General features: G+C 25.4%; 1 protein-coding gene across 2 annotated transcripts in view; it reads right to left on the bottom strand.

Moving 5' to 3' along the window:
- Positions 1–14,710, bottom strand: part of LOC100212319 (sodium bicarbonate cotransporter 3) — a 28,493-nt gene extending 13,783 nt beyond the window's left edge. Inside the window, exons 1-9 of one of the 2 annotated variants that reach the window (XM_065790596.1) lie at positions 14,406–14,710; positions 10,214–10,387; positions 5,453–5,621; positions 5,187–5,344; positions 3,854–4,320; positions 2,259–2,501; positions 1,889–1,963; positions 1,124–1,513; positions 352–951 (exon numbers count right to left, since the gene is read on the bottom strand). In XM_065790596.1, the coding sequence (XP_065646668.1) occupies positions 352–951; positions 1,124–1,513; positions 1,889–1,963; positions 2,259–2,501; positions 3,854–4,320; positions 5,187–5,344; positions 5,453–5,621; positions 10,214–10,387; positions 14,406–14,511 (2,382 nt within the window). In that variant the 5' untranslated portion in view covers positions 14,512–14,710. Of the gene's footprint in view, positions 1–351; positions 952–1,123; positions 1,514–1,888; positions 1,964–2,258; positions 2,502–3,853; positions 4,321–5,186; positions 5,345–5,452; positions 5,622–5,806; positions 6,092–10,213; positions 10,388–14,405 lie in introns of those variants that run through there. The other variant, XM_065790597.1, reaches the window with a different exon arrangement.
- Positions 14,711–20,672: the final 5,962 nt, after the last annotated feature.

Here is a 20,672-nt window from a genome sequence, read left to right as displayed (position 1 = left end):
ATAATTGGTTAATTTCCTTAATATAAACTATTTCTGTTTCTTTTAATAGCATCAATATTGCTAATCAAAATTTATTTTTGCAGCTATTTTTCAAAAAATTTAAAAATTATTTATTATTTTGTCATCTTATATAAAGAAAAAAATATATATACATATTAATGTAAAAAAGAATTAAAAAACGTGAATAATATTTTTTCGTCAGAAAAAATTATTGTGAAAAAATATATATTTTTTTCAATATTAAAAAAATAATTTTTCACAAAAATTTTTTATTTTCAACATTTTTTGATTTTTACTTTAAAAATCAACAAATATAGAAAATAAAAATATAAAATTATACAAAAATAATACCAATTTAGGAAAGCAGCTAAAATGCTGAAAAGATGCCAAAATAAGGACTAAAAAAATGGATACAACAAGCACAAGCAAAGTTAGCGAAGAAACACCATGATTGCAAGCATTTCCAATTAGTTTCATACCATTGCCAACGCAATCACGAAAGTGTATATTATCCATAATTTCAGTTTTATTTATAAAAAGATTTATAACATTAGAGTCCGAGAAGTTGTGTAAGCAAAAACAGCTTTGATTAACAAACATACCAGGACTATTAGATATATCTATAACCATGATGCTTATATAATATGCAGCATACCCCAGTAAAACCAGTGGTTGTACGACAGCAAAAATGTCTAATGTAAACTGTGTCAAATATTGAATACAAGTAGAAACGTTGAGAATAACACAACCTATTAAGAAAATAGCTGTCCATATGCCAACCCATAGTCTTAGAGATAAGAACTCAAAGTCCAAATCTTGAGAAACTAAGAATAAAAGCTTATCAAATACCATGATAGGGAGGGTATAGCACATAACCAACATAGGCTGACCACCAAACAAAGCAAATAACAGGCCATTTATACCAAATGATAACAAATGTTCACGCACACCCTAAAATAAAAAAAGTTTGTAAAATGCTATACTACTTCAACAAAATGTTTTAGCAATAATCTAGTGGATTTAAAAAAATATAAAAGGATATCAAAATTATTGTAGAATTATAGAATATAAAAAAGTAAGAAAGAAAACAATATTTTTTTATAAAATCAATAAAAGTAATTACTATGAAGTTATTAGTAGTTCTTTTTTCATGATCTCCAACTGTTGCTATAAAAGCTAAAAGAAGCAAGTAAATATTTATTGAAGCTGCAATACATTTTATGTTTAAACCATCTTTAATATCATTTGTACGCTTTTTCCTTGCACACAAATCAGATACTAATCCACTACACTGTTTTCCAATTACAGAGTGCTTTCCTGTGTTAGAGCTACTATTTTCTTCTGTTGCTAAGTCAGATGCTAAGGAAGTAGAACCAACGCTTCCAAGTTGATCAATGGAAATTTCTGCTTTGTTTGATTCTGATAACAACCTTTTAGATTCTTTGTGTTGATTGTTCAATTGAGGTTCAATTCTAACTGATATATCCCAATTACCAGGTGGAATAACAGTAACCTAATGTTTATTGATTCAAGTTAAATAAAAAGTTTTTCTTATTATATCTAATTTATATTATTATATCTATATTATTATATCTAATTAAAAATCTTTTTTTTTTTTTTTGCAAGCAAATTTAAATACACTCTATACTAACTAGTAAGACTATTTAGACTAATTTAAATCCGGAATAGCTCCATGTTAAATAAAACAAAAAGGAAAAAGAAACTTTTTAAACTGTATATACAGAAACAAGTTGAAGACAAGATGACAGAAACAAGATGTCAGAGACAAAATGACAATAATACTATAACTCTGTAGTTTTTTATACACTGAAATCACAAAACAAAACCTTGTTTATACAAAACTATAAACAGAAAAAAAGAAACATACTTGTTCTAAAAATGCATCAATTCCTGTAATAAGATCTTCTTTAGATTTTGCTTTGTATGCCACATCATGGAAAATCTAAGATTAGCAAAAAATAATCTTTTTCATCTTTCACCTTGTATTTTTAAAGAATGTTGGTATATTTGATAAAACCAAGGATGATGAAGGGGGTGAAACTGATGATGAAAGAGATAAAGGGACCTAGCTTAAACTTGATTATAAAATATTTATAAAAACATTAATTTAAAAATTATGATTTAATGAATGATTATTTGACAATTTAATCATTAAAAAATAGTCAATTATTTTCTTTTTAATATAAAAAAAAAAAACTTTTAACAGCAATTTTTTAAATAAAAACAATTCTTCCTACATCATTTGACATCAATGTAGATATTGCACGCCCAATTTCATGGTAATTACCATAGCTCAGTCGTGGTCCTAACATAATAAACAAAAATCTAGTAGGAATTGAAACTTCTGTAAGATCTCTAATCAGTGTGCTATTATGAAGGCGAATAAAGGCAGTGATAGGTTGTAATAAGTAATCAACTTCACCAACTAAAATGCTGGATGCTTCTGCATTAGGTGAAAGCAAATTCTTTAACCGAGACGGCTTGAAAAAAATAAAACATCAAAAATGAAATAATCTTTGCTTAGTAAGCTAAAGAAACTTTCATAGTAAAAAAATATAACTTATTAAATATTGACTATTAACACTAATGCAAATCTTCATAATAATCTTCATAATAATCTTTATGTTTAAATTAATTGTTAAAATGTTATTCTTAAAAAAAAAAAAAAATCATAAAAGCAACTTTAACGACTAATTATATATATATATATATATATATATATATATATATATATATATATATATATATATATATATATATATATTCTATGTACATATATATATATATATATTATATATATATTTTATACTTATATATATATACTTTATATATATAAATATATATAAAGTATATATATATATTTTATATATATATATACTTTATATATATTTATATATATATATATATATATATATATATATATATATATATATATATATATATATATATATATATATATACATTATATATATATATATATATATATATATATATATATATATATATATATATAATCATTTTTTTCCAATTTAATTTTCTAGATTTATCAAGTTTTATTTTTACTAACAGTAAAGTGTATATTTGCCAACTCAATTATTTAGGGATAGGAGCACCAGAGTGTATACTTAGTGATTTATGTCTCTGGTGCGGACAAGCACTTTTTCTATTAAAAAAAAAGTCTTTATGATGTTTTTAACTTTATTCCAGTCTGGGTTTTTAGTGTTTGATTTAAAACATTTCATGACAAAAGTTTGTGAGACACTCACAGGACCTGTCTAATATGTAGCTTTAAATTTAACATTAAAAAGCAAGACAAGAATGTAATATAACTTTTATTTTTTGAATTCAAATTGAAAATTTGCCTGGCAAAACCCTAACCAATATATGTACACTCTGCTGAGCCCATGGCTATATCATTCAGTGTATGTACATTTTATAAAAATAAAGAAAAAAAATATAATAATATAATATGAAAATAAAAACTCTATTAAGAAATATAAAAATTAGTCATAAAAGTTGTTGCTTTTGCATTTTTTTTTTTTTTTTTTTTAAAAAAAAATAAATTTAATTTACTTGGAAAATTAGATTAATTGTTTTCACTTTTAGGTGACATTAAAAAGTAATTTTAACATTGGGGTAGCAAATAAATATAGTTAAGAGATTTTTTCATAATTTTTTTTTCATAAAAGTTTCTTTCATGAAAAAAATTTAAAACACACACAAATATATATACATACATACATGAACCATAAGTGAAGTATGGTTATTTTAAGCAGCTAGACTTAATGCTTTAATGAGACAACTTTATTATGCTATCATAACTTATACTCACTTTCTCATTTGCATCTGCATCAGAGTCATTTCCTGGAGAAGGATAAACAAGATGACCCTGTATTGAGACCCTTTGATTACAAACTGATATAAAACTTGATTCAGTTGTTGTATGAGTTAAACTTGGATAACTTTTTTTATGAAATTGAGTTTCTGTTAAAGAAAATTCTTTACATGTGTCATTATCATGACATGTTTTTATCTGAACTGAAGAGACATCAGAGTGGCTATCAAAATGCTGCATCTTCAATTGCGCAGAAGGTAAATTTGCATAAAGATTTAACTTGCTAGATAATGATATGTTACTATGTATTGGTCGTGATGATCGTCTACTTATAATGTTACTGAGATTTCTTCGAAAACTGCTGCCTTTGTGATGATGGTGTTTTCGAAGAAGTGTTTCTTGAACTTTATCTTTAACACATTCATCAAGTTTGTTGTTTGCCACAAGATTGCTTAGAAGATTGCCTAAAAAAAAGATCTCAAACCTTAAACAACAAAAATAAAAAAGCACAATATGAAAGTAAAAAAATAAACAAAACAAAAATCGTAAATGCTGTTGGCCTTGCATCCTTTTATATTTAAATATCAATTTTATTTATATATCAAGTAAATTAGGTTCATACTTTTAGGTTTGAAATAATAATAAATTTAACAACAACAAAAAAAAGCATCAAGTAAAAATTACTAGTACAAAAATAAGAACTCTAAAATGTTTGCAAAAATAAAATCAGTAACGAATAGTTAAAAATTAACTAGTATTAACACTGCTATGTTGATGTAATGATGTCATGTTGATAGTTATGTTGATGTAATGATGTTATGTTGATAGTTACGTAAAAATCTAAACATTTTATTACGTACAACATTAAAATAAAATTTCATCAAATTTGTTCTAGTACTTAATACCTAATAATAATTTATAACCAAATAATAATTAATACTTAATAATAATTTATTACCTTATAATAATTTATTACCTACTAATAATAATTCATTACTTAATAATAATACCTAGTTAATATTTTTTAATTAATAACAATAGTATTTTTAAGTGATGAAGATTATTTTTAGATAATAAATAATGATTATTTTCACTAATATAATGTTTAAATGATGCGTAGTGTTTAACACTACGCATCATTTAAGCATACATGTTAACAATAGACTCAAGTTACAATCCCAATTGAACCATTCTGTGGTACAATTACAATATGGTTCTTAAAAACTCTAGAAAAGCAGTCTAAAAAACACAATACACAAAAAAATGTGACAAAAAGGTCACAAATTATTCCTGAAAATTTTTATTTATTTATATAAGTAATGTAGCTCACTAGTTATGTCTGGTAGTGTACTTGCATCCATATCAAGAATTACTGTTCCAGCCATTAAAGAACTCCTTAGCTCTAGCAAGCTATAAAGTGAAATAGCTGCAACGCGTGGCTTGCTCCATCTATCTCCACTTTCTTCTACATCTTCTTCATATTTAAACCTTTTTTAAAAATTAAAATTTTGACTTGTATTAAAGCACTTTTTGTTCATTTCAAAAAAATTAAAAAAACTATAATTCTATATTGAATAACAATTTAAAAAAACTAACCATCGTGCTGTTTCTTTCCATTCTTCGTTGCCATCAACATAAACAAATAACTCTTCAAGTTCTGTAAAAAGCTGAGGGTTTTCATGAGGAGGTTTTCCATCTTCTTTATCACTGCACCCCAAAATAAACTTTACTCTTTCTGATGCAGATGTCTGAGGAGCTTGATCACCTAAAATTGACAAAGCAACTAATTATTATAAATTAATGTCATATTATGCAAGGCAATAACAATAGATTGTAACCATAACATTGTAAACTTAACATTTACAACTATAAGTAATAGTATAATTTTTAAAAGCAACTAAACCATATTATTAATACTATGCATAATAAAAATACCATGTTGAAACCCACCTTTGAGCCAAAACATTTTTTGTTGTCTTTTATTTTGGTTGCATACATTATTCAAAAAACTGATTGAGTCGTTAAATACCATACTTAACAAAAAATATTGCTTATTTTAGGGTTTTTGTATAGCTTTATTTAGGGCCAGATAAACTTGTGTTTCTATGTGTCTACTGTTAACATTCTTTTTATTCTTATGTTTTACCTTATCTAATAAATCTAAAGAATAAATCAAGCCAGCTGATTATAAAGAGCTGATATGAAACAAACAACAAACTTTTTACTAAGTTTCCTAGAATATGAGGAGTAACTATAAAACATTATATATTATGAGCTTAAAGTAACTATTTAAAAAAAAGAAAGATTTTTAGTGTTTTTAATGAAAGTCTAAAAAATAAAATGATTTATGCAACTATCAAAAATAAAGTTTTTAAATGTTTTTTAGTAAAATCTAATAAAGGCTGTAATTAAAAAATAATTAACTTATATTTCTGGTATATTATTAGACATTCTATAATTATAATTAGATGATTCATGTTTGAAACAATACTAGATACTTCATAATGGAGATATCATCATTAGATATTTCATAATTAAGTAAACATCTTAACATAATTTATGCTGAAGACAATACATATCTAAATTGTTGTAATAAATATTATTAAATGAACTTTGTAGTTTTGATTATAAAAAGAACAACCAAGCTAATTAAAGACTAGCATGCCAATTATGAACAACTTAATGTCAACAAACTTTTAGACAGAGATTTAAAAAAACTAGCAATGTAACTAGATAAAAAATGAAAATCTAAATAATTTGAAACCATTTTGCAAATCATTGAACATTCAGCCATATTACACCTATAGCATAAAATAAACTTTCACATCTGTATATTGACCATATCTAATAAATTAAACAGTACAAAGAAACTAACCTTAAACTTCACTTTATCAATACTTCACGCTACTAACCTTAATTGGCTGTACATAATATATATTTACCATGGCATGAGTGATATAGTAGTTGAGTTAAGGCTCTTTGCTATAAGATTGTTAATACTCTTTACCATGGTAACAATTGTTTATAAATAAATTTAATACCATAAAACATTAAAATAATATTTTAATTTTAGGCTTTGTATTCACTTTTAAATCCAGGTTTGAAATTAGATAAGTGCATTACTAAATGGCGATATACTTAATATGGCAACATATGTATGGCAATATGCCTAATAGTTTTTTTTTTGTTACAATTATTTGAAGAACTTTTTTATGTAGTATTAAGTAAATAACATTAAAAATATTCTATAAATCATATTAGTATTAATAATATTTAAAATGTTTTTGTTTGAACCAAAAATATTACCCCTAAGTTATTTATACTAATTTAATAACTTATGTGTAACATTTTCAGTATAAAAAATAACAGGTTCTTGAGAAGTTTTTGTTAAATGAAAATACAGTTTTTGAGTAAACCTTCAATTTAACATGATTTTAAAGTTTTAAGTTCAAGTTAAAAAATTCAATCCACATAAACAAAAGAATAACAATCAAACTAAAACACAGCAACAATAAACAGAATTGCAAATTACATATTTTCTATAAAAAGTTTCATGATCTACAGAATCATGTAGTTAAAAATACAAATTCTGAAAATTATTGACAATTTTTTAATATGGAAATAAAATTTATTTTTAAATAAAAGATTTTAATTATAATTAGGTAAAATCAATTTATTAAAAACAAAACAAAAGTTTTATAAAGATATTTTATTTTTTAAATATTTAAATTAAATTTTTTTATTTAAATTTAAATTTTTTAATGCAATTCAATTCAACAATACAATTCAATCAAATATAAAAAATGTTTCTTCATTGTTCACTTTGATTCATCTTTTCTAGTTTTTCATAGTAAAAATCATAACTTTTCCTTAAAATATATGTTATACAAACAATAAACAAAAGCATAAAAACAATTATAAAAAAAAACATTGAGTAAAATAACATTGTATAAAAAGCTTTACATATATAAGCTACAAAATATATCTACCATTATAAAACCACAAAATTTATAGAACCTTAAATAAATCTTTCATTGTACATTTAAGCAAACAAACAAAAAATCTCTTGTGAACATCTGTTATGTTTACATCTGTTGCATGTTATGCTTTTCACTTAAAATACCTACCAAACTTCTTTAAGCTATTTTTATATAATATTTGTTACTAATGCTTGTTATTGTAATATTATATAAACAACTCTGTTAAATAATATTGTTGCTTAATATTTATTTTATATGTGAAAATACTTCAAAATTAAAAAAATATGAAAATCTATTTAATTTATTATAAAAACTCAACTGCCTAATTCAATATAAATGTAACTGTTTTACATCTTATGAAAAGTCAAGTATATAAGCCCATATAAAACTCTAACTGTCCAATATAACATAAAAAGCTAATATTCTATTTAAAAGCCTAACTGTCCTGCACAAAACAACTGTAAAATGTAAAAAAAAAATTTGCATTAAAAATAAAATGTTACAATTATTGAATAATTTAAAAAAAATTTCTCAACTTTATATAAAAAAGAACTGTTAAATAAAAATTTACTTCATTCAATGAAATGAAGCTAATAAATAATATATAGGTATTCTTTAGAGTATCTAAGAAATGTCACTGATGAATCGCTTTTTTATATTTGGTTTTATAAATTTATTGATAAATATGAATCGAATTTTTATTTAAAAATTAAACATTAAAATTCAAAACTAAAACAAAATTTGAAATTTAAAATTATTATAGAGAATTTTTTAGAGAAAACTAGTTTAACATATATAATGCATAAATACATATTCTAAACAAAATTTAAACTCTCTATGAACTTCCAATTCTAAGCTTAATTCTTTATAATAATCTAAATATCTAAATATCTAAATGTCTACATATCTGAAAATATCTAAAAATATCTAAATATCTAAATAATAATATAAAAATCTTTATAAATAATTATACATACTATTTGCTTTTATATATAAATAGATACACTTATATAAACTTATATCAATAAATGCAGATTTATCTGCATATAAAATGATAAGTGATGACATCATATAAAGTAGCCATTTGTGACAGCTTTAGCACATGCATCAACTGATAGTTTAGGTGTGGCCAGGCATTATATATGTATGAAGGATGTTTAATAAAGCAAAAACAAAAAAAAATCATTCTGCTACTTTTTTCTGTTTGGATTATTACTAATAATTAAAAAAATTTTTATTAATAGTAATTATAAAATTGTTTTATTTAACTTAGGCACAGCAGTGATATATTCTAATAGCATTACTATATTTGTGTCATGTTAATCTAAATCATAAAATAAATCAAGTTATAAAAAATGATTTAAAAAATGTTTGAACTAACTCATGTTAGACTCATTCATCTTTTATTTAAACTCATTTAAAAATAAGGTTTTTAACAGTGAAAGATCCAACTATACACTTGATTGCAAATGAATTTCAAAGATACTCAATTTTTATTAGATTCTGTTCAATGTTAAATTACAAATAACATCATTGATTTGTAATTAACTAAAAATACTTTATTCTTATTCTATTTAGTATATTATCTTGTTCACAATATGTTTTCCTGAGATTTTTCTTTTGTGATGTTTTTTTTAATGTTGATTTTGCAATTTTTTTTGTTTATTTATTAAAAAACAAATAGATTTTTTCATTTACTTCCTATAAAAAATTTGATCAATAAGTGTGTTTTTTACTTTAAAAATGTTAATATTTTTATGTTCAAGTAATTTTGTGAAGTTACTTTTCCTTCACAATATTTTTTTAAATCTCTACCATAAATATATTTTGGTTGATGATCTACCATTAAAGAGATTATTTACCATCTCCACTTCAAACATTTTTATATTGTAAATTTTAATAATAATTATTTAATAATATATATATATATATATATATATATATATATATATATATATATATATATATATATATATATATATATATATATATTGTAAATCTTTGCATTATTTGCCCATACCTCATCAAAATAACAGTTTTTAAAAGAAAGAAATTAATAAATATTTCTTCAACTCTTTAAAGAACCTTTATGCATACTAGACATTTTACATAAACTATATTTATACTAAAAAAAGTTTTTATAACTAATTAAATAGATTTTGATATAACAATGCTTTATATTTAAAACAAATTAACTCTAGTATATTAAAAATATGTTGTAGCTATGTTTACTACTTGTTTCATTATAAAACAGGTTAGTAACACTATCATTTTCACTCCATACTTGAACTTTTTTAAATTTAGAATGAACCTTTTTAAAGTTTTACTTTTGAAAATAAACAACACAAGATTAGACACATTTAAAACAATACTAAACCTTCATCATCACCATCATTATCCTCATCAGATGAATTTTCATTTAAAGCTCTTTTGCTTCCATTTTGCCAACGAAGTGATTTTAAAGGCACAACATTGATTTTTTGCTTTCCATTCATAATACGTACATTTTTATCAGAATGTTTACTAATGTCTGCATAGCTTATTTGATGATCTAAATATTTAAGAAAGTTAAAAAAACATTAATTATTTTAAGAAGAAGTTTTATGTATAAAATTTATTAAACTATTCTGCAAGCACACAAAAAAGTAAATAACAAGGAGTACTGAATCCCTGAGGAAAATATTGATTGTATATCATTACTTTATTTTAGGTCTATTAAAAAAATTAGATTTGCGCATTGTTTTTATAATATTTGATGTTTTTATAATATTTGAAGTAAGCACTCAAAAATAACATCTTACCAGAATTTTAAAAAACTTAAACTTTGTAATGAAGGAGAATATTCTTTTAAACATTTTTTTATTTATTTTTATTTAAAATTTCAATATAATGTTATTTAATAACTAGTTTAGGACAATTCATAACCCTGGGCATCCAAAGAGGGAAATGGGAAAAATATGGAGAAATGGAAATTTGAAAAATTCTCAACAATTATTGTCACAAAACTGGATTTTCTAAAAAACAAGGTTTTATTCAACTCCATCTTTCTTGTGAACAGCAAAGAAAAATTAAATTTAAAATTAGAATTATATGCTCCTAATATTAGCAATTCTACGAAAAATATATTAAATGATAAATTATTCTACGAAAAATATAATAAATTAAAAGTGTTGCAACCCTTTTGGAAAAGTAAAAAAAGTTATTACATAGTTATTAATAGCTATATAATAATTGAACATTTATTACAAAGTTATTAAGAGTTACACCAGAACTAATATATTCATGAAAAGAAATTTAATTCAGTTAATTTTAAAACTTATTCAAATTTGTTTTTTTAAAGCAATGTAAAGATTTCTCCAGAATGGGTAAAGGTTTTACAAAAATATACATGCCAGGTTGGAATTCCTGCAGCAAATTTTACAAAAAAGCAGTAGAAACTGATGACGATTTTACTTAGCAGGAGGAATGAGAATCAAAAAGAGGGAAAAAGTTTGATATCTGTAGAATTGCTTGAGATTTCACTAGTCAAATCGAAAAGTGTTTCAAAAAATAGCAAAATACCTGCAGCAAAACAAAACTTTGATGAAACTATAGACAGAGTTGCAAAAATGGTTTTGTTAGCATATGACAATGAAGCTTCTTTAACAGCAGAAACAAACAGCACCATTTCTAACAATAACTTAGAAAGATCATGATCTAAACATTTTAATGTATAAAATCTATAGACAGAGTTGCAAAGATTTTTGTAACCAACTCTTATTACCATAAAGTACAAATGTTAACACTTTATGGTTAGCACCAGAATCATGGACACATAAAAAGATATCAAATTAAAGTGTCCGAGTATTTTGTTTAAACTTCAGGCTATGTTTAAAATGAAAAAGGGATTCTATCAATGACAGGAAAAAAAATTAGAAACCCTGTTTCACCAGAAAGAATCAAACAAGTGATTAGCTTTTATCAAAAAGATGAGTTTCCAAGAAGAATGCCAGAAAAAAAAGATATTAGTTGTAATGCATCTAAGTGGTGCAACCAACACAACATAAGTGGTGCATTACAACCAACACAATGTAAGTGGTGCATTATAACTAACACATCATGTACTCACAATGTATGTGTATGTATTGATCATCAAAATACAAAAATTTTAACTGATGCAATTAGATGGAATAAAAGTTATAAAAGAGTTTATAGATCATGAGCTGCACAATTTTTAAAATTGTTTTTAAATAAGTTTTTAAATTGGCTGTGCAGCACAATTTGAAAACTTTGTCATCACAGTAGAGGCTTTGATTTAAATACTGGATGAGTATTTTTTGCTACCAGCCATGCTAAATCCCTCTGTGATGGTTTTGGTGGAGTTGTTTATAAGAAAAGTTTCTCTAGAAAGTCTAAAAGTAACTAATGGGCAGATACTTCAATGTAATCTTTATGTAAAGCCAAACTGGCATTTGTTTAAAGTTATTTTCAAAGAAGGAAATTGTCTTGAGCATTTAAAAAAAAGAGATATTTAGATGGTTCAAACAGTTTCTGGCATAAAGATGTATTACCACTTTATTCCTATTAGTTCAAATAGAATAAGTTATAAAAGTTTGTACACATACTGAAGCATTTGATATTTTTTTAAAAAGCAACAATAATAAAGAGATTTCATCAAAAATTATAAAAATATTTAAAAAAACATGCAATATATATATATATATATATATATATATATATATATATATATATATATATATATATATATATATATATATATATATATATATATATATATATATATATATATATATTAATAATTATTATATAGTTTGCTTTTATGAATTTTGGTGAAAAGGGATTGCTGATGATAAAAGCAAACTTGATAAAAAAAATCAGATTATGCAGTTTGTTAACAAAATAAATTTAAAAAATAAACGTTTAATATAATATTGTAGTAATATTATTTGCATTTATTACTTACAATAATTTTTTTTTACATTTATATAAAATAAATTACATTTATTTTATTTACAATTTTTGTAATTCAATATTTGTTTTTTTGTTTTTTCAAATCCAGTGGGGCTTGGGGTGGAGGAGGGTTAGGGGAGAAGTTGCACCTCCCCTTGTCCCCTAAATATAAAGAACATATTCATAATCATAGGCATCCAAATTAGTTGTTAAATAACACTAAATTGATTTTTTAATTTTAAAAATTGTTTAGTCTCCTTTATTTCGAATTTTAAATTTTTCAAAATTCTAAAAAGATGTTATTTTCAAGTGTTTACTTTGCACTATCATTGTAAAAATAAATTCTTAAATTTTTATTATGATCATGTATAAATTTTATTAAAATTTCTTTAATTAAAAATACTCAATTATTCAATTATATATTACTAATTAATTAATTTAATTTCTAGTAATTGTAAGCAAACAGCAGTTTTATAATCTCAAAAAAGTCAATAAATTTAAGACATTTATTTTAAACTTTTTTTTTTTTTAATTATAAAAACCCTTTTAAAAAAAACACCAATCATTTGAATGTTAGTTGATGTGTTTAAAAATTTTAATTTAGAACTTAAAAAAAATAGAGACCTAATTAATAACAATTGAAGTTATAAGAAAAAGCATGCTCAGAAATTTGCTGAAAGGTTCTTTGTCACAGTTAAAATACGTTTAAATGAATCTAGTCTTGACTCTAGTAATTTAAGCATTCTTTACATTACACCATGTGATGTAAATAACATAAAGAAAAAATTTGCAAAATAAAGCTTGGAGTATGTGCAAAGACATCTTACAAGATTGCAACTGCAGCCTAAAAACATTCAAAAAAACAAAATGTGGAAAACACAATCATTAAATAACAACAGTAAAAAAGACAAAAAATTATTTTCCTGATGATAAAAATGTATTGAAACAAAAATTAAAATCTTTAATATTTTCAAATTAATTCTCACAAAAAGTTTTAACTATAATTTTTGATTAAACAAAAACCTTAAATATTTGGTTTGACTGGTAATAGATTTTGACTTAGATTTGGTTTGACCTGTATTTTAAAATTGCTACCTTGGTAAAAAGTATACTAAACAAGTTTTTAAATTCAGATCAAATGAAATAAATTGTAAAATTACAAGAACTTTAAAAAATAGTACAAGTACTAATTTAAAGTAAAAACATACAACTTAACAATAATAATAATAATAATTATAATAATAATAATAGTAATAATAACAATAATAATAATAATAATAATAACAATAATAATAATAATAATAATAATAATAATAATAATAATTGTAGTAGTAGTAGCATTAACAATAATAAAAATAATACTGATATTATTAGCTGCACTAACTAAACTTTTAAAAGAACAGTAACAACCCAAAAATTTTCAACCCAGTAATCAATAGAGTCAATTGGTTTTAATGAAGAAGAGAAATTGTCATGATTTTAAGCTTTGGTATTTTATGGATTTTTGATTATACTATAAAAGTTACAAATACTTTTTACATCATTTATTAATAAAAAAACTAATATTATGTAATGAAAATATATGTTGCTATAGAAATAATAACTAAAATAAGGTATACATTCTAAGAGGTGTGATGCAAAGCTCTCAGCAATGTTGATTTCTTTGTCTTTAACATGTGACTTTGATATTTCATAAACATCGCCAGAAAGATTTTGGTTACTCATTTAGAAGATATTTTGAAGACGGAAAATAACACAACAAGAAATTTTAAATAAATTTTTTTTCGATAAAGTCATAAAAAAACCACAAATATTTCACTTTTTGGTGAGAAGGATGAATCACCTTCATTTTCGTTAACTGCTTCTTGTTTACAGCAGAAAAAAATAATTTTGAAAAATTGTCATGGATATGTTAACGGTAAACGAAACTTTTAAAAACAACGACAATTTTCAAATTATTTTGTCCACTTTTTCAATTTAGTGAATGTAATCGAATCTTTTATTAATTTGTTGTAATATAAAGTAGATAAAGCCCTCATAGTACTATGGTAATAAGAAATAACTCGTAAAAATAAAAATAAAATTTGGTGCAGAAATCCAAGAAATATGTCAAGAATTGCTCAAAAGTCAGCCGTGTCATTTGAGTCAAGGGAAACAAAGTTGGACAAAATACGGGACATAAAGAAAATACTGATTTTGTTAAACAATACTTTTTAAATAGGCCATTAAAAAGACGGTGGCGTCTCAAGAGGGGGGGGGGGGAGCCCTATGAGAATTGCCCCTTAAGAGATCGCCCATAAATTATGCAACGCTAAATTTCACTAAATAAACAAAACAAAACAAAAATTATAAGTTTCGCAAACCTTAAGTTATTTGAAAAATTAAAATAGCCCGTTAAGTTTAATGAAAATCGACGCGTAAAAAAGCCTGTGATTTTCTACTTTTATTTTTTTTAATAAATTTAGCGTTGTGTAATTTTTTTTTTTTTTTTTCGCTGTTTATATAAAAATAAAATAATAAAATTACAATGAAACTTTTACGTTACACAAAGAATATATATAAAACAGACAGGGGCTCAAAGAGGATACGGATGACTGGTGTCATCACAACCTTTTCATAGAGCCCCTTTACAATAACATTTAAAGCCCACACTGCTTTAGTAAATTTGCAATAAAATATTTTTTCTGAAAAATACTAGGTGAAGAATAAAAACTCACATATACATCCTCATATGTACACATACACAAACACATATACAAACATACTTACACCAACATATATAAACATACTCGCATATATATCAAAAGTTTAGGAGATACAGTTTCATTTGTCGTTTAAAAGAGGAAGTGCTTTTCAAATCTTTTATATTGTTATTTTTTAATTGATTCCATAATGACGGACCTTGGTTAAAAATTGAGAATTTTGACACTTGTGATTTTACTCTGCCCAATTGATAGTTATGGTTACTATTTGACCGAAGATTGTATTTTTGGCAGCAAGTTATTCTTATATTTATACATAAATATTAATATTTGAAGCGAATTAAGTTTTGATATATTTAACACATTCATGTATTTCATTACAGAGGAAAGGTTTTCTAATTGATGGATAATGATTCCTTAGCAAAGATTTAATAGGGTGCAAAAATGTTTTGTTAAATTAGCAAGTCCGTCGATAGCTGAACTATCAAGTTTCTTTGTTGTTTTTTTTAAAACAAAAAAAAAACGTAAAACAAACATAATATAGAGTAAAACCGGGTCAAAACGCACGCCATATCATTCCGCACACTGATCGAAATTATCAAATAAAAATAAACGGATATGGCTATGAAAAAAATAAAAATAGATTCAAATACAGAACTATCTCCTCTATTCGAATTGATAAAACTATTTGTCGATTCAACTTCATTTTATTCTTTTTTTATACAACTTTAACGGTGAGTCAAAATTTTTTATATATTTTTTATCATTGTGAACAAAATAACGCTTGAACCGAAACTGATATAAAAATAATTTTAGCACTATCTTGTTGGAAATTTAATTTTAATTCTGATAGTATAATTTTTATGCAGCTAGAAAAAAAAGTTAAATAAAAAATCAAAAAAGTGAAAGAAACTCTTTTTTCTGATAAAGCCGCACACTCGATTAATTACTTAGTTTAGTTTTTCGCAAATGACTAAGCGCCTATCTTTATCTAATTAACTAAGTGTTAATTCCGGTTTAATTAAAAATGAACTGTAATGTTATTTGTTAGTATTATCATCTCTTACTCATTAAAAACCAATTATTATATTATTTCTCAATATAATCATCACTCATTCAATTCAATTTAGCTCGCTTACTTTAACATATCAACTAAAAAAACAAAAGCATGCGAGGAAGACGATTTACTAGCCCCATTAACTGATATGAAAGAAAATAAAACATCACCGAGAAAAGCTGCATTCAAAAATGACGTTCCAGTATCTACGCTCAAAGATTGTAAAAATAACAACAACAAAGGCATCCATGGCTCAGGTACAACGTATATGGCTGTATATGGCTATATTAACGTAGCCATATACGTTGTATACAACGTATACAACGTATATGGCTACCTTAAAGACAAAAGAGGTGTCTATTATCATGTCAAACAAGCGTGGAAAGAAATTTTGACAAAGTATTACAAAGACTCAAAATGTAAGAATTTAAATAAACAAAATTTTCCACAGTTGCTCAAACTGCTGTACGAGAGTGATAAATATTTTACACGCTTGCATGCAATTGCTAGTTTCCAGTACACTGGCTTATTTCCATTTAATAAAAATAACATAAATCATAAGGCATTAGCAATTATACAAACGTGTAATCCACCTTATCAATTTTAGCAGCCTCCGCAGCATCTACACCATTTTGCTCAGACGCAGCTTTATCATCTTCAACAGCTGCCGTAGCACCTACTCCAACTACACACCAACTACCATCTTTCTCAACTAAACCAGCTTCAAGTTTTGATAGGTATCAAACATGTGTTGAGCGTTGCAAAAACAGTACCGAGTAGTTTTTTCAAGCCAGAAATCAATCGCATGTTAAGAAATCGAAGCAGTGCAACATGTCAAAAATTGGCAGAAAATGTATTACCGAAGAAAATATGATCGAGTTTCTCAAACAAAAAGATGAAGAAAAAGAAACAAAGGAAGTCGAGAAAGTTACTAAACTTAACGCAAAGCGTAGACTCTCTGTGCCAAGCACTCAAATGCCTGAGCATAACAATGCTGAGCAACCTCAGCAAAACAATAATGAAGAACAAGTACCAGCAGCCAGACGATTAAAAGTTGCAAAATGTAAAAAGTGTAGAGTACGGTTACACACAGAAATGATGTGTCGGGAACGGTTGTGCGAAGAAACATGTTTACCAAAGAAATATGTAGTTGGAACTAAATTTTTTTGTTGCAAAAAACTTAAAAACTTTAATATAGTTTCTTAAATGAATCGATGTATACTAAAACGTTCTAAGTCATAAAAACTATTTTTTGGGGGAACGAGAAAAAACTTATTAAATCCAAAATTATTACTATAATAAATTCAAAAAAAAAAAAATCTGGGTGCTTTTTGACATTTTTAAATATTAGATTTGTTAAAATATATATCAAAATTTATGATATATATATGAGTTATACATAGTTAAAGTTGTCTGACTTAAAAATAGTTTTTATGACTTATACTGCTTTTGTATACATCGATTCAAATATAAGTTGTTAAAAAAAGTAAAAAAAAAAGTTAAAATTTAAAAAGTTCAATGTTTTCTCAAGTGTGCAGTTTTATTAGAATCTCGCCAAAAACCGCACAATTTTTTTTTCTTTACATTCAATATTTTTGATAACTTTATTTTTTTAACATATATTTATATTACTTTATATAGTTCTTTTATTACCTATCTAAGAAAAAAAAATGATAAATAAAAAAGTTATTTAATTTTTATTGATAAGTGTGCGATTTGACCCAGTTTTACTATATTGCTTTATTTTTTTTTTCACAGAAAAAATGAAGAAAAAAATCAAAATAAATGTAAAAAGTTCTTTTTTCATCTACAGAAAAACTGCAACTTAATGAAAAAAACTGTTATTTCGGTAATCGGTGAGTGTACAAAGTACCTTGAGACAGCGGTATCATTATTCCAAATAGTTATGTTATTTAAAATTCACATATTAAGTTTAGCATTAAAAGAATTCATAGAAATTAACAACATCAGTAGTTAGTCGATTCGAATAAAAAGATGTTCTGTTTGTTAAAAAAAAATCTCTAGACTGTATTTTAGTTACTTTGTGATTATATTTTATTCGATGACCTTTTGCTGATTGATTTCTTTTTGGCAAAACCTCCTCGGTTAAATTTACTTTTTCAATTCCATCGAATATTTTGTAAAAGTTGAATTAAATTGCGCAGAATCTCACAACTAAAGTAGTGACGTCTTACCTAACTAATATTCTCTTGTAGCATCTTTTTTAGTGGCGATATTAATCGAAGTGTTCATAGGGCTGACGACATGATTTTCGTCAGCCCTATGAACACTTCGACCACAATTTGAGCCGTGTGAACACGTGCACAAATATAAAAAAAGGTCCTTTATATCTTGAAATTTATATAAAAAAAAGGTCGTTTAGAAAAAAAGTTGGGGAAATGGAGCCCTTGGCTCCCCGGTGTCGTTGGCCATGTTTCAGGGGTTTAACAGCCATTTGTTGGACCAGTGGACAGCTTTCTCTAGATCAATTTGCAGAAGATTAAAATGCGTTACAGAATCAACCGCTTATAATACTTTTAAAATCATCGGCATACATCTTTGAAATATTTACAAAGATATCAGGTACATGTTTAGGACAGCATTAGTAAACCATTAATTTATTTAACATCATCTTTATTTGATAACACAAAGTAACAACATTTTTGTTTATGTTAATTTTTTATGTTTCTTACATAATTTTGGTATGCTGATTTCAGTTGTACCATTGGTTTTGCTCTATCATCAAGATTTCCTGAGAAAAAGCATAAAGTATATTTCGGAGTTTTCGTTTATGTGTTTAACGAAAACTCCGAAATATACTTTATAACATTATACATATATATGCTGATTTTAACTCATTCTCTCAGATGATTTTAACTCTTCTCTCATTCTGAGCCACTGACAGTGGCTCGTGGATTAGTTTTTCTCTTCGGCGAGCCACTGTCAGTGGCTTTGTATATTTTGTTTCTTTTTTCTATAACCCCACTTTTAATATTACTTTTCCTGATTCTAGTTTTTTATTTAATTGTCACTTCCTTTGTTATTTAACTGTCACTTCCTTTGTTATTGTTTATGTTTATTTATGTTAATTTAAAGCATTTTTTTAATAAATATTAGCACATTTTGGGTACAATTTTTTTAACAAATGCTACTGAGAGAATGAGTTAATTATATTCTTTTATTTATTTTCAGTTTAACTAATTATAACTGTTATATGAAGTGGTGAATATGTCTAGTAGATCCTGCAAGCTTTGTCCTGACTCATTCTGTTATGTTTGTGGTTACTATATTAGTCCAACACAAACTAAACATAAGATTGTCAGTGGTACAAAATTCTTTACTGCATATTATGCTTAATTTGGCATGGTTATATGGGATCAGGACAAATTGTGGGCACCACACTACAGTTGTGGCAGCTGCAGATCAACTCTGGAAGGATGGCTACGAAACTCAATGCCCTTTGCGATTCCGAGAATATGGAAAGAACCGATGAACCACCATGATGACTGTTATTCCTGCATGGTTGACATTTCAAAGTATAAAAAACCAAAGGATAGGCTGACTCTAGTTTATCCAAGTATACCCTCTTCTATTGGACCAGTTCCACACAGTGATGAATAGCAAGTTCCTAACCCACATCAATCCAAAGAAGCAGCTGCATATCATTCTGATGAAGACACACCGGTTGAACTCCGTGATGACTGTGATATCAGGGAACCGAATGATTCACCTCATTTCCCAACCAACAAAAACTTGATGACTTAGTACGAGATTTAGGTCTCGCTAAATTAAATACAGAACTTCTGACATCACGTTTGAAAGAATGGAATTTATTAGATCCTTGAAATACCAAAAAAGACATGAAACATTTGCATCCTTTTATGTAGTATTAGATTCACTGTGCTACTGTCATAACATTCGTGGTCTTTTCGATGACATTGGCATTATTCACAATCCTGAAGAGTGAAGATTTATTGACAGTTCAACAAGAAATCTAAAGGCAGTTTTGCTCCATAATGGAAACCGATTTCCTTCGATTCCAGTAGCTCAATCCAATCATTTAATGGAAGACTACAAGACCGTGAAGTTGTTGCTTGAGAAAATTAACTGCGACAGTTACAAGTGGG

Source organism: Hydra vulgaris, chromosome 02 (genome assembly GCF_038396675.1).
Source record: "Hydra vulgaris chromosome 02, alternate assembly HydraT2T_AEP".
Classification (NCBI taxonomy): Eukaryota; Metazoa; Cnidaria; class Hydrozoa; order Anthoathecata; family Hydridae; genus Hydra; species Hydra vulgaris.
Note: the sequence above shows the minus strand (reverse complement) of the source record. Positions and strands in the feature narration are given on the sequence as shown.